Source organism: Ovis canadensis, chromosome 11 (assembly GCF_042477335.2).
Source record: "Ovis canadensis isolate MfBH-ARS-UI-01 breed Bighorn chromosome 11, ARS-UI_OviCan_v2, whole genome shotgun sequence".
In the NCBI taxonomy this organism is placed as follows: Eukaryota; Metazoa; Chordata; class Mammalia; order Artiodactyla; family Bovidae; genus Ovis; species Ovis canadensis.
In genome coordinates this window covers 33,488,844-33,501,894 of record NC_091255.1, presented here as the reverse complement: position 1 = coordinate 33,501,894, position 13,051 = coordinate 33,488,844, and the positions used below count along the sequence as shown (strand labels likewise).

The window sequence follows — 13,051 nt, the reverse complement described above, 5'->3', positions numbered from 1 at the left end:
TTAAGGAGATAAATTTACAAAAAGAAAAAAGAGAAGAGGGGCGGTTTGGAGGTGTTAGGGTTTGTGACTTGTGTTAGTGGGCAGGGGTGGGGTGTGGGGAGGTTGGGGGGAGCTGGAGCCTGAATCTCGGGACCTTAGGAGCACAGAGCCATGGACGTGGCCGGGGGGCGCCTGGTCAGGGCGTCCAGAGGGAACCACACCACTTCTGGAAGGCTGAGAGTTCTGGGGATCCCGTCCAGCCCCTGCAGGAGCCACAGGGAGGAGCAGGTTCCCAACACAGGAGGGTGGACGTGTCCCAGACCCGCCCACCTTCCTGCCCCTCAGCCCCTCACGCCCCAGGGCAGGCCCAGAGAAGAGACTCTCCAGCTGGCTTTGTCAGCCAAGACGCAGTGTCATTTCTGGATGAGCCATCCCGCTCTGGAGATGCGCCAGGCTACGGAGGGGGACAGCTGTGTCCCCGCAACACAGCCAAGGAGCCACTTCCCAGAGCCAAGCAAGACAGTGGCAGAAGCAGAGCTGGCAGGGGCTCCGTGGGCCCAGCCAATGCAGAGACAGGCCTTCAACAGGGCCTCCATCTGCCCAGGGCCGCCGCCTCCCTGCAAGGTCAGGCTCATTCAGTCCCCACCAGCTGGAGATGATGATCCCAGTCACGCTCTCGGCCAATAAGCACTAAGGCATTTATTAGGCTGGCTTGGTGTATGCCAGCCTCTGTTTCTCTCCCACGGGGGTGACAAGGGTCAATGTGGCATGAAGGACATAGACTTTGGAGCCTGCGGGGGCAGAGTTAGAGGCTTATCTGTCTCATTGTTGGTGCGGCCGTCTCTGGGCCTCAGTTTTCCCATCTGTTGAGTGGGGATAAGAAAAACCCTTTCCAACAAGGGCATATGGTGGTGGTGGGTTCGTTGCTAAATCGTGTCCGACTCTTGCGACACTATGGTCTATAGCCTGCCAGGCTCCTCTGCCCATGGGATTCTCAGGCAAGAATATTGGAGTGGGTTGCCATTTCCTTCTCCAGGGACAAGGGCATGATAAGGACCAAATAAGAGCACATGCAGGCGGGAATGCTAACAGAACTTGTCTATTTCCCAGGAATTTCAGTGGAAACCCAACCAAAGCTGAGGATGCTGGTGAGAAACACTCATACCTTAAAGGAGGTGCCACCTACCAAGGACAGTACAGGGCATTATATCTACCCACTTTGGTCTAGCTTATGACACTCCTCCAGGCAAATATTCTACATTTAATTTTAAATAGAGAAGAAGATAAAAGACTGAGACTTTCCCTGCATACTTTTAAACTAGAATAATACAGTAGAAGAATCATTTTTAGAAGAAGTGAGGTCCCATTATCTCCAATCAAAGCATTAACTAGGAGGGATTTCCCTGGTGGTCCAGTGGCTGAGATTCCACGCTCCCACTGCAGGCGGCCGGGGTTTAATTGTTGGTCAGGGAACTAGATCCTGCATGCCAAAACTGAGATCCCATGTGCTACAGTGAAAACCCAGTGCAGTGAATAATTTTTTTTTTAAGCATTAACCAAGAGCTCAAAGGACACACTTTAGAGTCGGAAAAGCTTAGGCTCAAATCCTAGTTTTCTACCCCTTCCTAGCTGAGGCTCTTAGTATGCCTTAGTTTACTCATCTGTTAAATGGGAATATCAGAGCTTCACCTGGAAGGAGTGATAAATATAACATTTGGGAAGACCTGGCACAGTGTCAGCCTATGCGAAACAGGAGTTCCCTACCCACCGCAGCCCACTCCCACCTCTGAAAGGGCCCTCACTTACATAGGAGGCCAGGAGGGTGGTCGGCGCCAGGATGAGAGCCAGGTAGAGGCAGGGGGCTGCAGCAAGCAAGCTGGCAGCACAGATGAGGGGCTCAGCCTGAGGGTTGATTTTCTTGTACCTCCTTGAAGTCTCTGCTCCCAGGATGACCCCAATAATGCCAGTCACAACAGTCAGTGCCCCGAAAATCAGGCTGATGGAAAAGAGCAGAGGGCTTGGTCAGCGGTGGGATCAGGATAGGGGTCCAGCCACCTGCCCTCCAGTGCCTGACCTGGTATGTGTGTGCGTTCAGTCATGTCCAACTCTTTATGACCCCATGGACTGTAGCCAGGCTCCTCTGTCCATGGATTTCCCCAGGCAAGAATACTGGAGTGGGTTGCCATGCCCTCCTCCAGAGGATCTTCCAGAACCAGGGACTGAACCCATGTCTCCTGCGTCTCCTGCATTGCAGGCAGATTTTTTACAGCTGAGCCACATGATCTGGTACCTGCAGGGCATGTGGCTGTGGGCTTCTTCCCCTCCCTCCTAACATGGGTCCTTGGGACCCTGCTCAGGGATCCATGTACTCCCCTACCCTTCCCACCCCCTTTCCTGCCTCATCCTTGGGACTTCACTGGCTGTGTGGGAGACGTTTCCAGCACTCCAGCACCCAGCCTGTCTCATCACCAGCAACCTCCTGCACTGTCTCAGCACTGAAAACTGCCCCACTCAGAAATCTTAATTCTACAGTCCCACTCTAGCCCCAACCTCCTTGCCTTCCAGCCCCAAATACTAATGGGATGGAGATAAGTGAACATTTACTTATAGAGCTCCAATGATACTGGCTGGATGTGAGAGTTGGACTGTGAAGAAGGCTGAGCGCCGAAGAATTGATGCTTTTGAACTGTGGTGTTGCAGAAGATTCTTGAGAGTCCCTTGGACTGCAAGGAGATCCAACCAGTCCATTCTGAAGGCGATCAACCCTGGGATTTCTTTGGAAGGAATGATGCTGAAACTGAAACTCCAGTACTTTGGCCACCTCATGAGAAGAGTTGATTCATTGGAAAAGACTCTGATGCTGGGAGGGATTGGGGGCAGGAGGAGAAGGGGACGACCGAGGATGAGATGGCTGGATGGCATCATGGACTCGATGGATGTGAGTCTGAGTGAACTCTGGGAGAACGTGATGAACAGGTAGGCCTGGCGTGCTACGATTCATGGGGTCGCAAAGAGTCGGGCATGACTGAGCGACTGAACTGAACTGAACTGATGATACTGGCACTCACCTGGGAATTTTACACTTCTTGATTCCATCCTTCACTCTCTGTCTCTGAACATCCCTCAAGTAGCCCTTCCTTACTTCACTACCTTTCCCATCTACTCTTGGGCCCACTTCCACTCCACTTGGTCCCTCTTGCAGCTTCTTTCTGTAGAAACGTCATTCCAAGACAACCTCCATACAGGTCTCCAGAGGATGCTTTCTAGGACACCAATCTGACCATGTACCTGCCCAGCTCCTGTCTAAAATTCTCCACCAGCTCTTAAATACCCAACAGATTTGATTCCAGTTCATTGTGGTGTACATGACCCTTCCTGATCTGACCCTCAGTGACCTCAACCCCAAACCCCAATTCCATCTTCCTCAACCCCTAGACTTGTTTCTGTCCCCACTTCATATCTTTATTCCTTCATCCAGAACACCCTTCACTGATTTTTCTATTTACCAAACTCCTATATATCCTTCAAGACCCATCACAAATGTCTTCTCTTTGGGGATGCTTTCTCCTGTCCGTTTGCTGATTCATTCACTCTTTCAGTTACTATAGCACCTTCTGCGTCTCTATCATCAAGATCACTCACTAGACTGTGAATTCCTGGAGAACAGAACCAGGCTTGGTTTACTTTCTTGACTCTAGGCTGGGAGCATAGAGTCTGGAACAAGTGATATATGTTAAGCAAATGGCTCACTAATCTCTCCCAGAAGTTCCCAAGTGAACAGGTGAGGAAGGTGAGGTTAAAAAAGGTCAAGGCCAAGACTACCCAGCTAGTAAGTGACAGAACCAGGATCTGAATATACATCTTCATCCTGCTGGTCCATCCTAGCCCAAAGGATGGACCCAAGCCTCCTTTGAAAGGCAAAGGGATGCTGAGACTGACTGGTGTGAACTCTTGAAAACAACAAATGTAACTAAGACTTTTCCAGCTCTTAACTGGCTTCCTGTCATCCTCAAAGCTCCCGGCCAGCACTGCAGCACTGGCCCCTGCTGACCTGTGTAACCTCCCTTCTTTTCTCCCTCCCTCCCTCTGCACAAATGATTGAGAATTCTCTAAACTTACCCTACATTTTCCAGCTTCCCTGTCTCGGCCCACACTCTTCCCTCTTCCTGGACCACCCCCCCCTCCCGCCACCAACCATTCTCCACCTGGCCAGGGTCCTCTCCCAGCGCCACACCTCTCCAAAAGTGCCAGGTGCCTGCCATGACCTCCCTGGCTCCCACCGAGGCGTAAGAACATAACAGATGCAAGACCGTGGTTACTGACAAACTGAATGTCACCAAAAAAAAATCTCCAGAGAAGACAGGGACCTGCCTGAGGCCACACAGACCCACACCAGCAAAACCAGGGGCTCCTGGCTCTCTTCCTACTGAACAAAGCATGTGTGTCCTTAGGCAGCTTAAAGGTGCTTAACCAAACCTTCCTAGGCTTCCAAGCTGTACCAGGCTCCAGCTCAGCCCAGTCAAGTGACCCCGAATCCAGACGAATGCTATCTGCCTCTGAGTCTTGGTCTGAGCCGAACTTGGCAGGTTCTCAAGACCTTTCCAAGACTCAGGATTGATTATTCGGACAAATGATTTAGATGTGGCCCCCCTAGAGCCCCTGATCAGACGGGTGGACAGAGGATACACCTACCACAAAGTGTCCCCACCCCCACATCGCAGCCCCAGAATCAGACTCTCAGAGCCAAGAGGGTCCTCAAGGCCTGCAAGTTCTGTGCTGATCCCCTGTACAGTGGCCCAGGCAAGCAGCTATCCAATGCCTCCTTACATGACCCCAGGGGTGTGAAACTCAGTAGCCCCTTGCTGCCCCTTCCGTCTGGGCTCTGGATGTTGGAAGTTTTCCCTCTGGCTGAGCTAGAATCCTGCGTACTGTGGCTTCCTGCTCCCATCCAACCCTTACCCGAGGGCTTAGCCTAAGGAGGGTGTATGAACAGGTAAGTTCTGGGGACTTCCCCAGTGGTCCTGTGGCTAAGACTCCACGCTCCCAATGCAGCAGGCCTGAGTTCAATCCCTGGTCAGGGAACTAGATCCCATATGCCACAACTAAGACCCGGCACAGCCAAATAAATAATATTTAAGAAAAAAAAAAAAAAGCTAAGATCTATGCAAAACCAGGGCTTTCTACCCATCCTGGGGTAAACTAAACAATGCCCCCACCCAAGACATCTATGTCCTAACTTTTGGAACCTGTGACTGTTCCCTTGTATGGGCAAAATAATCTTTGTGGATGTGACTATATTAATGTTCTTGAGCTAGAGAAATTTTCCTCCACTTTTTAGGTGGGTCTTTCAGTGCAGCTTCAAATGTCCTTATAAGAGGGAAGCAGAGGGAGATATGAGACTGAAGGGGACAGGCAATGTGACCAGGAATGCAGCGATGCGGCCTCAACCAGAGGCCGTCCACAGGCACCAGAAGCGGCACCGGAGGAGGCTTTCCGAGAGCCTCTCGCGGGAGCATGGCCCTGCTGAACCTGGTTTTGACCCAGTGAAACCATTCCGGACTTCTGGCCTCCAGGACTATGGGAAACATTTCTGTTGCTCGAAGCTACTGAGTGTGTGGACATTTGGTCCATCAGCCCTGGGACCCAAACACTAACTCCCATGTCAGTTTCTCACTCAGGTTCTGGGAAGGAGCCAAGTCAGAGGAAGAGGCTGAAGCAGAGAAAGGGGAAATCACGGGCCCAGGAATGCACAGCCAGTGAATGCCTGAAGTGGGATGGAGTCCTGGCTTATTTTTCCACTGTTTCAAGCTGCTGGGGGACTTTTGGACTCAGTCTTTGCCTCTAGGGAGATAAGAATCTAGCTGTAGAGCCAGGATAAACATCATAATATCCTGGGACTTCCCAGGCGGTCCAGTGGTTAAAATTCTGCACTTTCACTGCAGGGGCATGGGTTCAGTTCCCTGGTTGGGGAACTAAATCCCCACACGCCATACAGTGCAGCCAAAAAAAAATCACAATCTCCTTTGGTGCCTCAGTTTGCTATCTGTAAAATGGGACAACCTCATGCTTCAGGTCCCTCTGAAGCAAGGCTGCCTAGAAATCCCACTATTCCCTAGGTCCCACAGAAACCTCACTCACCCCCAAGTGCCTTCTGGACCCTCACAGTGGCCCAAGGGCGAGAAGACAGGGAGTAGGGCCCGGAGAGGACAAGGGAACGGCCTGTGGCCACTCAGCAGCAAGAGCTCTGCCTGAGCTAGAACCAGGCCAGTGGGCCCCCGAGTCCTGGTGTCCACCCAGAGACTGAGTCTTGGGACTCAGAACACCAAGAACTTCCCCATCAAGAGCCCAGATGTTGGGAACGTCCCTGGCAGTCCCATGGTCGAGACTCCACGCTTCCATTGCAGGGGGCATGAGTTCGATCCCTGGTCAGGGAACTAAGGTTCTGCATGCTGGCTGTGTGGCCAAAAAAGAGCAGACATGTCCCTCACCTGTCCGGGCTGTTGCACGGCTCCCGAAAGCAGGGAAGGAGCAGCCCGTGCACCACACGGGCCTCGAACAGAAACTTGGGGGCCCAGAAGCCCAGAGCTCCAGTCACAAAGGCCATGGCTGTCACCCCAAGCGTCGACCACACAAAACTCCAGCTGAAAGAGAAAGTGGATGAGACAGAGGACAAGATGGTTGGATGGCATCACCGACTCAATGGACATGAGTTTGAGCAAGCTCTGGGGAGACAGTGAAGGACAGGGCCGCCTGACGTGCTGCAGGCCATGCGGTCGCAGAGTTGGACATGACTGAGTGACTGAACAACAAGGAAAAGTGCTCTGGATGGAGCTGGCAGAGGGCTGGGGCTCTCGGAGCCTGTCTGCTCCCTTCCTCCATCTCCTGGGCACTCAGGTGATCCCTGATCCTCCACCAACACCCCCTAAGCAGCCTGCCTGCCCGTCCCACCTCCACACCTTCGCTCCCGCTCTGCCTTCCTCCCTTTTCTCTGAGGACCAAGTCTCCCCCACCAGAGCGACCCAAATCCAACATCACATTCTCCAGCAATCTGTCCCTCTCCCCTGCCCTCCACTCGGCTCATGGCTCTGTAACAAAGAAGTGGCGTCCGGTCCATGCCCCACATTATGGTAAATTATGAGACCTGGGTAGGTGACCCCCCACCTACCTCCCCAGCCATGCCTGGAACAGAGGAGGGGTGCTCTCCCATGAGGCTCAGAGAGGTGAGCGTTATACACTCGGGCATCTTCCCAACAACCTGAGAAGCCGGCAAAGCTACAGAACCATGTCTGCTGAATAAATGAGGGGAGTGAGGCTCCAAGTCTCAGGTCACTCAGGGATAAGGCAGTGGCAGAGCCAAGGCCGGAGCTCCCTCCCTCCCAGCCCAAATTCTGTCTCATGGCAGGCAGAGGGAGGCCTCTGAGTGGGGGAGTGACATCTCAGCTGGTGACAAAGAACTCAAAGGAAGAAGAGGGCTGTGAACACTGCTGGGGCAGGCAGGGAGGGCTCCCTGGAGGCGGAGGTGGGGGGCGGTGATGCTGGGGCGGGCAGGGAGGGCTCCCTGGAAATGGAGGGAGGGAGGGTGGTGATGCTGGGGCGGGCAAAGGGGTTTTCAATGACACGCAGGGAGGAGCAGAGACACTCACTTTCTCCACAAGTAACGGACGTCCTCACACCAGCTGCTCCGTGGGTCCCCCGTGGTTGCGACCCCCTGCTTCTCAGCAGCTCCCCGGGGTGGGTCTGGAACCAGCATGATAAGCAGGATCAAGGCCACAGCTTCCAGGCAGGGCATGATCTGGGGACAGGAGGGCCCAGGAAGCTCAGGGCCACATTCCTGGAAGCCAGGAGACCCCAGCTGTGACTGAACTTTGTGGACCAGGTTCTTTGGTTGCTCTGTGGCCCAGGGGATAGGGGAAACGGGCTCATATTGGGGGAGCTGGTTATACAGAGCTTGACATACCGCTGCTTCTCATCCCCTCACCCCTGAGAGGACAGGCTCCCTGGGGAGCATGGTCCCCTTGGGATTTGACTTAATACCTGTCTGTCCTGTACAGACACTACTCTGCTGGAATCAGTGAGACTGACACGGCTGAGAGCTGAGGCTGGACTACACTGACCCCGACTGTTGAGTACTTACTGCTCCAGTGAGGGCGTCTTTTCCCGGCCCACACCTCCGTCTGCCACGCCAGCCCTGTCCAAGGGTCTTCCCCTCCCTTGTCTCACTGATCCTTAAGGTTCCATAAGGTAGCTTTACTTCCCCACTCTACAGATAGGTAAAGTGAGGCCCCAAAGAGGGAGGTGACTTCCTTGAGATCACACAGCTAGCAAACTGAACAGCTGGGATATGAACCAGGGGCACAACTTCCAGAGGCCATGGTCCATATGCAGCCCTGAAGCTGCCGATGTCTGAACACCCGCCATGGCGCCAGACACTGTGCCAAGGGGCAAAGGCCACTGGAGACTGGAAAGTCCCCACTGGCCCAGGGGGGAAAGCAGAGGGAAGAAAAGGAAGCTGGACTCACTCGGAGGGCCCAACGCCAGTTCCCAGTCAGCTCTGTCACAGCCGACCCCAGCACATAGCCCAGACCACTGCAACAGAGAAGTGGGGGGAATGGGCTGTGAGAGGAGGCAGGTGGCCCCAAGACCAGACTGAGCCAGGGTGCCCCTACCCCAGGGAGCCAGCTCTCAGCAGCTCACAACTGGGAAAAGTGAGCCACATGAGGCCCAGATGTCCCCTGCCCTTGGTAAGTCACCAGTGACCTCTGGCTCCAGGCCCATCCCAACCACCCACTGTCTCCCTATATAAGGACCACTCACCCCACCTCTCCAAGTCTCAGCCCTGCCCAAGTCAGGTGATTTCAGGAAACATAAGTCAGAGTTCAGGGGTCCGACTGCAAAGCCCTGTCCTATCCCATTGTGGGGTGTGTGGCCCAACCCTAACACAGTTCCCTGCCTCACCTCCCAGAGTCAGCCCCTCCCTGTGTAGCCCACACTGCTGAGCTGCTCTTTCTCCCTCCTCCTGGAGTGTATTAGTATGCAGGGAGCATCTCCATTACATATCTCTAACCCCCATCGTAGCCTGCAGCTAGGTGTTATTGGCCCCATTTACAGATGAGAAAACTGAGGCTCAGAGAGATAAAGTGACAGAGAGGAAGGGTAGAGTTGGGTTTCAAATGCAGCCCCTTCTGCTCGATGTCTCCTACATCCAGCCCAGCCCCTGCTCTGACCCCTCTGGGCCTCAGTTTACCATCCAGAGAAGTAGATCCAGGGTAATACCGACCTTCCAACAGGAATAAAGATGTAGAATATGGCCAGCACACGGGTCCGCTGGTCCCTCACGAAGAGGTCTCCCAGGACAGTGGGTGCGATGGTGGAGTAACTGGCTGTGCCAGTCCCCACCAGCCCCCGGGACAAGAAGAAGAGCCAGGAGTACTGGGAAAATGGGCACAAGACCACAGTGAGTTCCAGAAATCACCCTCGGGGCAAAGGGGACTAAAGATCTGTCAGAGGGACCAAGAGCATCTTGTGACTTGGAGATCAGTGAAAAGTGAAAGTGTTAGTCGCTCAGTCGTGTCCGACTCTTTGCAACCCCATAGACTGTAGCCCATCAGGCTCCGCTGTCCATGGGATTCTCCAAGCAAGAATACTGGAGTGGGTTGCCGTTCCGTTCTCTAGAGGATCTCCACAACCAAGGACTCCAGACACCGATTCCCCCAAATCGCACAGGCGCCCCCTGCTGGCGCCCACAGCCACTGCCCTGAGGAGCCTTCTTCCTGGGCATCCTGGTTAGCAAACTGGCCTTTGCTCACCAGGCCACTTCCGCAGACAGTAGCAGCTACCCTCACCCCAACCCCCACCCCCACCCCCACCCCTAGCTCAGTCCAGAGGAAGATGCCAAAGAGGAAGGCCCCTGTTAAGAAAGTCCAACGGCCTGTTGAGAAGACCCCTCCCTCAGCCCTTGGAAGGCAGTCCCCCACAGCCAGCCTGGAGCCCGGAACAGAGCAGAAACAGCGCTGCTGGAGCTGGATCACAGAGGAAGAAGATGGGGGAGGCCCACCCCAGGGGCCTGGGAAGGAGTGAGGGCACCTACCCGGGGGGAGATGAAGGAGCTGGAGAGACCGGCTCCGGACCAGAGCAGGATACCGAAGCTCAGAGTGGCCTTGCGGCTGTGTCGGTCGCCCAGGTAGCCAAACACAGGTGCAGACAGCAGCAGGAAGCTGATGAAGACTGGAAGAGACACACAAGGGGCAGCATGCAGCAGAAGGCTCCAGTAGGCCCAGAAAAGGAAACTGACTCAGCTCGCTTTAAAGTGAGTAGAAACCAACGAGAGAAAAACCTAAGCTGAATCCCCCAATCCCCGCCACAGCCCAGAGTCAGGGGGAGTGGGAGGAAAGGGGTGGGGGAGGGCTGGGCCGGACTCAAATCTCAGCTCTGCGGCTAGCTCACTGTGCAGCCTTGGGTGACTAAGGAGTGCTCTCTGAGCACCAGCCTAACAGTGGAGGTCAACATTCCCCCCTCCCAGGCTGTGTAAAGGTGAGACAGGAGTGAGCACAGGGTCTGGCACGGAGACGCCAGGGCCCTGTCTTTAGGAGAACTCCCACCCCTGTGAACCTGACTTTGGGCCTGGTGAAATTTTGCTCTCAGGCCCCTGCTGGAGGTAGCGGGTGGAAGGCCAGGTGGGCGGGGTGTGGGCCAGATGCCTGCTTTGAGCAGATGAGCACGGTGAAGAATGAGCACACTGATTATAAACCAGCGGCCCCTGGAGGCTGGAAGGGACTTGGTTTTCCTAAGTAAAACATTCCCCTGACGCTGCACTTGTATTTATACCATTTTTCCAAAGTACCTAACACTTATGAATTGGTGACTGGATTAATGAATGCGTTTACTATTCTGCGAAGACAAAGAAATTGCCACGTTTTTGCTTAACTACACCATGTGGATAGGTATACCTTTACTGCTTCTGTTCCTCAGATAAAATCGCCTCTATCCTTCTCGCTGAGTCCGCTGCCTCCGAGAGCCAGCAGGTGGCCAGGGTAAGGTCTAACCCTTTGCCACCCGGTCCCCCCACCCAAGGGTCTTGGGCTCTTCGGGGCCCCGCCCAGCGTCTGCGTCTTCATTCACTAAGCACAGATGATTGACGTTTTCTAAGTCCAATGAATGCCCAGAGGCGTCCCAACTCAGGTTCCAGCCCCTCCCACTTTGCCCTGACCCGTTCTCGTATTGGGTTACGCCATGAGCAATTGGCGGAAATTAAGCCAGTTTTGACCTACAAAAACGGCAATTGAATGTGGTTTGACCTAATACTCCGCAGAGAATGGTCTTTGATGTCAACGGCATTTAAAAATTTAATAACTACTGCCAAAATGAAATGCGAAAATTGGCCTCCAAAAAGGCTCTATCAATTTACGCTGGAATAGAAGTATTACATATTGTTTGCTGACACTTGATAGGATGAATCGATTTATTTTTGTTCATTTAATGGTTAAAACACAAATGGTGTCTCCCCGACGTTTTAATCAGCATCATCCTTTTCCCCAGTGAGGCTGAGTATCAGCCCCTGTGTTCACATCCTCAGCCTATTTTTTTCTGTTGGCTCTCTGTTGATAATTTCTCCAGTCCCTTACATTTGTTTTAAGGATTTAAAATCAAATTCTGAAACTGAATTCCTGGGCTGACATTCTGACCCCACCGCTTCCTGGTTGTGTGACTTTGGACAAAATCCTTTACTTTCTGATTCCCCTTTTATCAGAGTACAAAAGTAATAGTACTTCCCCCCTAAGCTTATGAAGAAGATTAAATAAAATAAAGCATATAAAAGATAGGCTTTCTGTAAATACCCAACAGATGTTATCTATTATTATTGCTAATTGCATTTATAGTTTCAATCACCATCATACAGAAAAATTTAGCTTTGATGTAATCAGATGTATCAATCTTTCTCTGGGGAAGTTGTTTTGTGTCTTGTTAACACATATCTTTGTCACCTAAAGGTTCTATTTCCCCAAATGTTCTAATACTTTATGAGATTAGGGGTAGGGATCCCTCACAGTACGTGTGTGTGCATGCTCAGTCGCTAAATTCTGTTGGACTCTTTGCTATCCCATGGACTACAACCCACCAGGCTCCTCTGTCCATGGGATTTCCCAGGCAAGAATACCGGTGTGGGTTTCCATTTCCTTTTCCAGGGAATCTTTCCGACCCAGAGATGGAACACAAGTCTCCTGCACCTCCTGCATTGGCAGGCAGATTCTCTACAACTGAGCCACCCGCAGGATATAAACACTTTAAACCAGCAGATCTCCTGGAATGGAGAAGCCTGTCTCTAAGTGGAAGGCAGGCACACCTTCACTCCCAGCATCTCCAGATTCAAATCATTCCTGTGACAAGGTGGAAGTCATTAAGGAGCACAAGGTTCAGAGAAGGACTCCATAAGCAACCATCTGGATTTGAATCCCAGCTCTCTCACTTGCAAGCTATGTGGCCTTCAGAAGCCCCATTGGCTTTCTGTGCCTCAGGTTTGCCATCTGTAAAATGGGCATAATAATAATAACCCCTGCCTTGTGGGATTGTTGTGAAGATTAAATGGCTACATGTTATTAAGCCCTTAGAACAGCACCTGGCACATGGTAAAAGCCACATCAGTGTTTGTTTTAAATATTGTAAATCAGTTAACTAACTCCAGCAGCTTCTCTGTCCCATTGCAGTGGGGTAGAGGGGGTGGGGGGTGTCTGACCACTGCTTCGCCCCACCTCCCACCCCATTCTTACAGCTACACTGAGCCCTCTGAGCCATCAGTTTCCTCCAGTCTGCACCCCTGTGGTGACTCAGAAAAGTAAGAAGACTCACCGAAGCCACCGGGGACAAGCCTGGTTGTCAGGCCTCCAAGCTCACTGCCCTTCCCACATACCTGTTTGGGCTACTTCTGCAGAAAAGACCCTTCCCTTCATCCAGTCTCAAACACTTATACGCACAGGCACATCCCCACTACACACTAACAAGCACATCTCTGTGTTCACAGGCTTTCCCTCTCTCCCTCTCTCCTGTCCTGTCTCTCTCACACAGACTTCTCCCTCCA

General features: G+C 52.7%; 1 protein-coding gene and 1 long non-coding RNA gene across 3 annotated transcripts in view; one reads left to right on the top strand and one right to left on the bottom strand.

Moving 5' to 3' along the window:
- The window catches only part of SPNS3 (SPNS lysolipid transporter 3, sphingosine-1-phosphate (putative)), a 42,453-nt gene that overhangs the window by 22,932 nt on the left and 6,470 nt on the right, over positions 1 to 13,051 (bottom strand). The window contains exons 3-8 of one of the 2 annotated variants that reach the window (XM_069603171.1): positions 10,067 to 10,203; positions 9,257 to 9,408; positions 8,499 to 8,565; positions 7,623 to 7,771; positions 6,468 to 6,620; positions 1,786 to 1,975 (exon numbers count right to left, since the gene is read on the bottom strand). In XM_069603171.1, coding sequence (XP_069459272.1) covers positions 1,786 to 1,975; positions 6,468 to 6,620; positions 7,623 to 7,771; positions 8,499 to 8,565; positions 9,257 to 9,408; positions 10,067 to 10,203 — 848 coding nt within the window. The remainder of the gene's footprint in view (positions 1 to 1,785; positions 1,976 to 6,467; positions 6,621 to 7,622; positions 7,772 to 8,498; positions 8,566 to 9,256; positions 9,409 to 10,066; positions 10,204 to 13,051) is intronic. The other variant, XM_069603172.1, reaches the window with a different exon arrangement.
- Positions 9,736 to 12,586, top strand: LOC138447386 (uncharacterized). Its single transcript, XR_011259821.1, has 3 exons — positions 9,736 to 10,285; positions 10,948 to 11,009; positions 12,162 to 12,586. It is a non-coding gene; the product is annotated as an uncharacterized lncRNA (long non-coding RNA).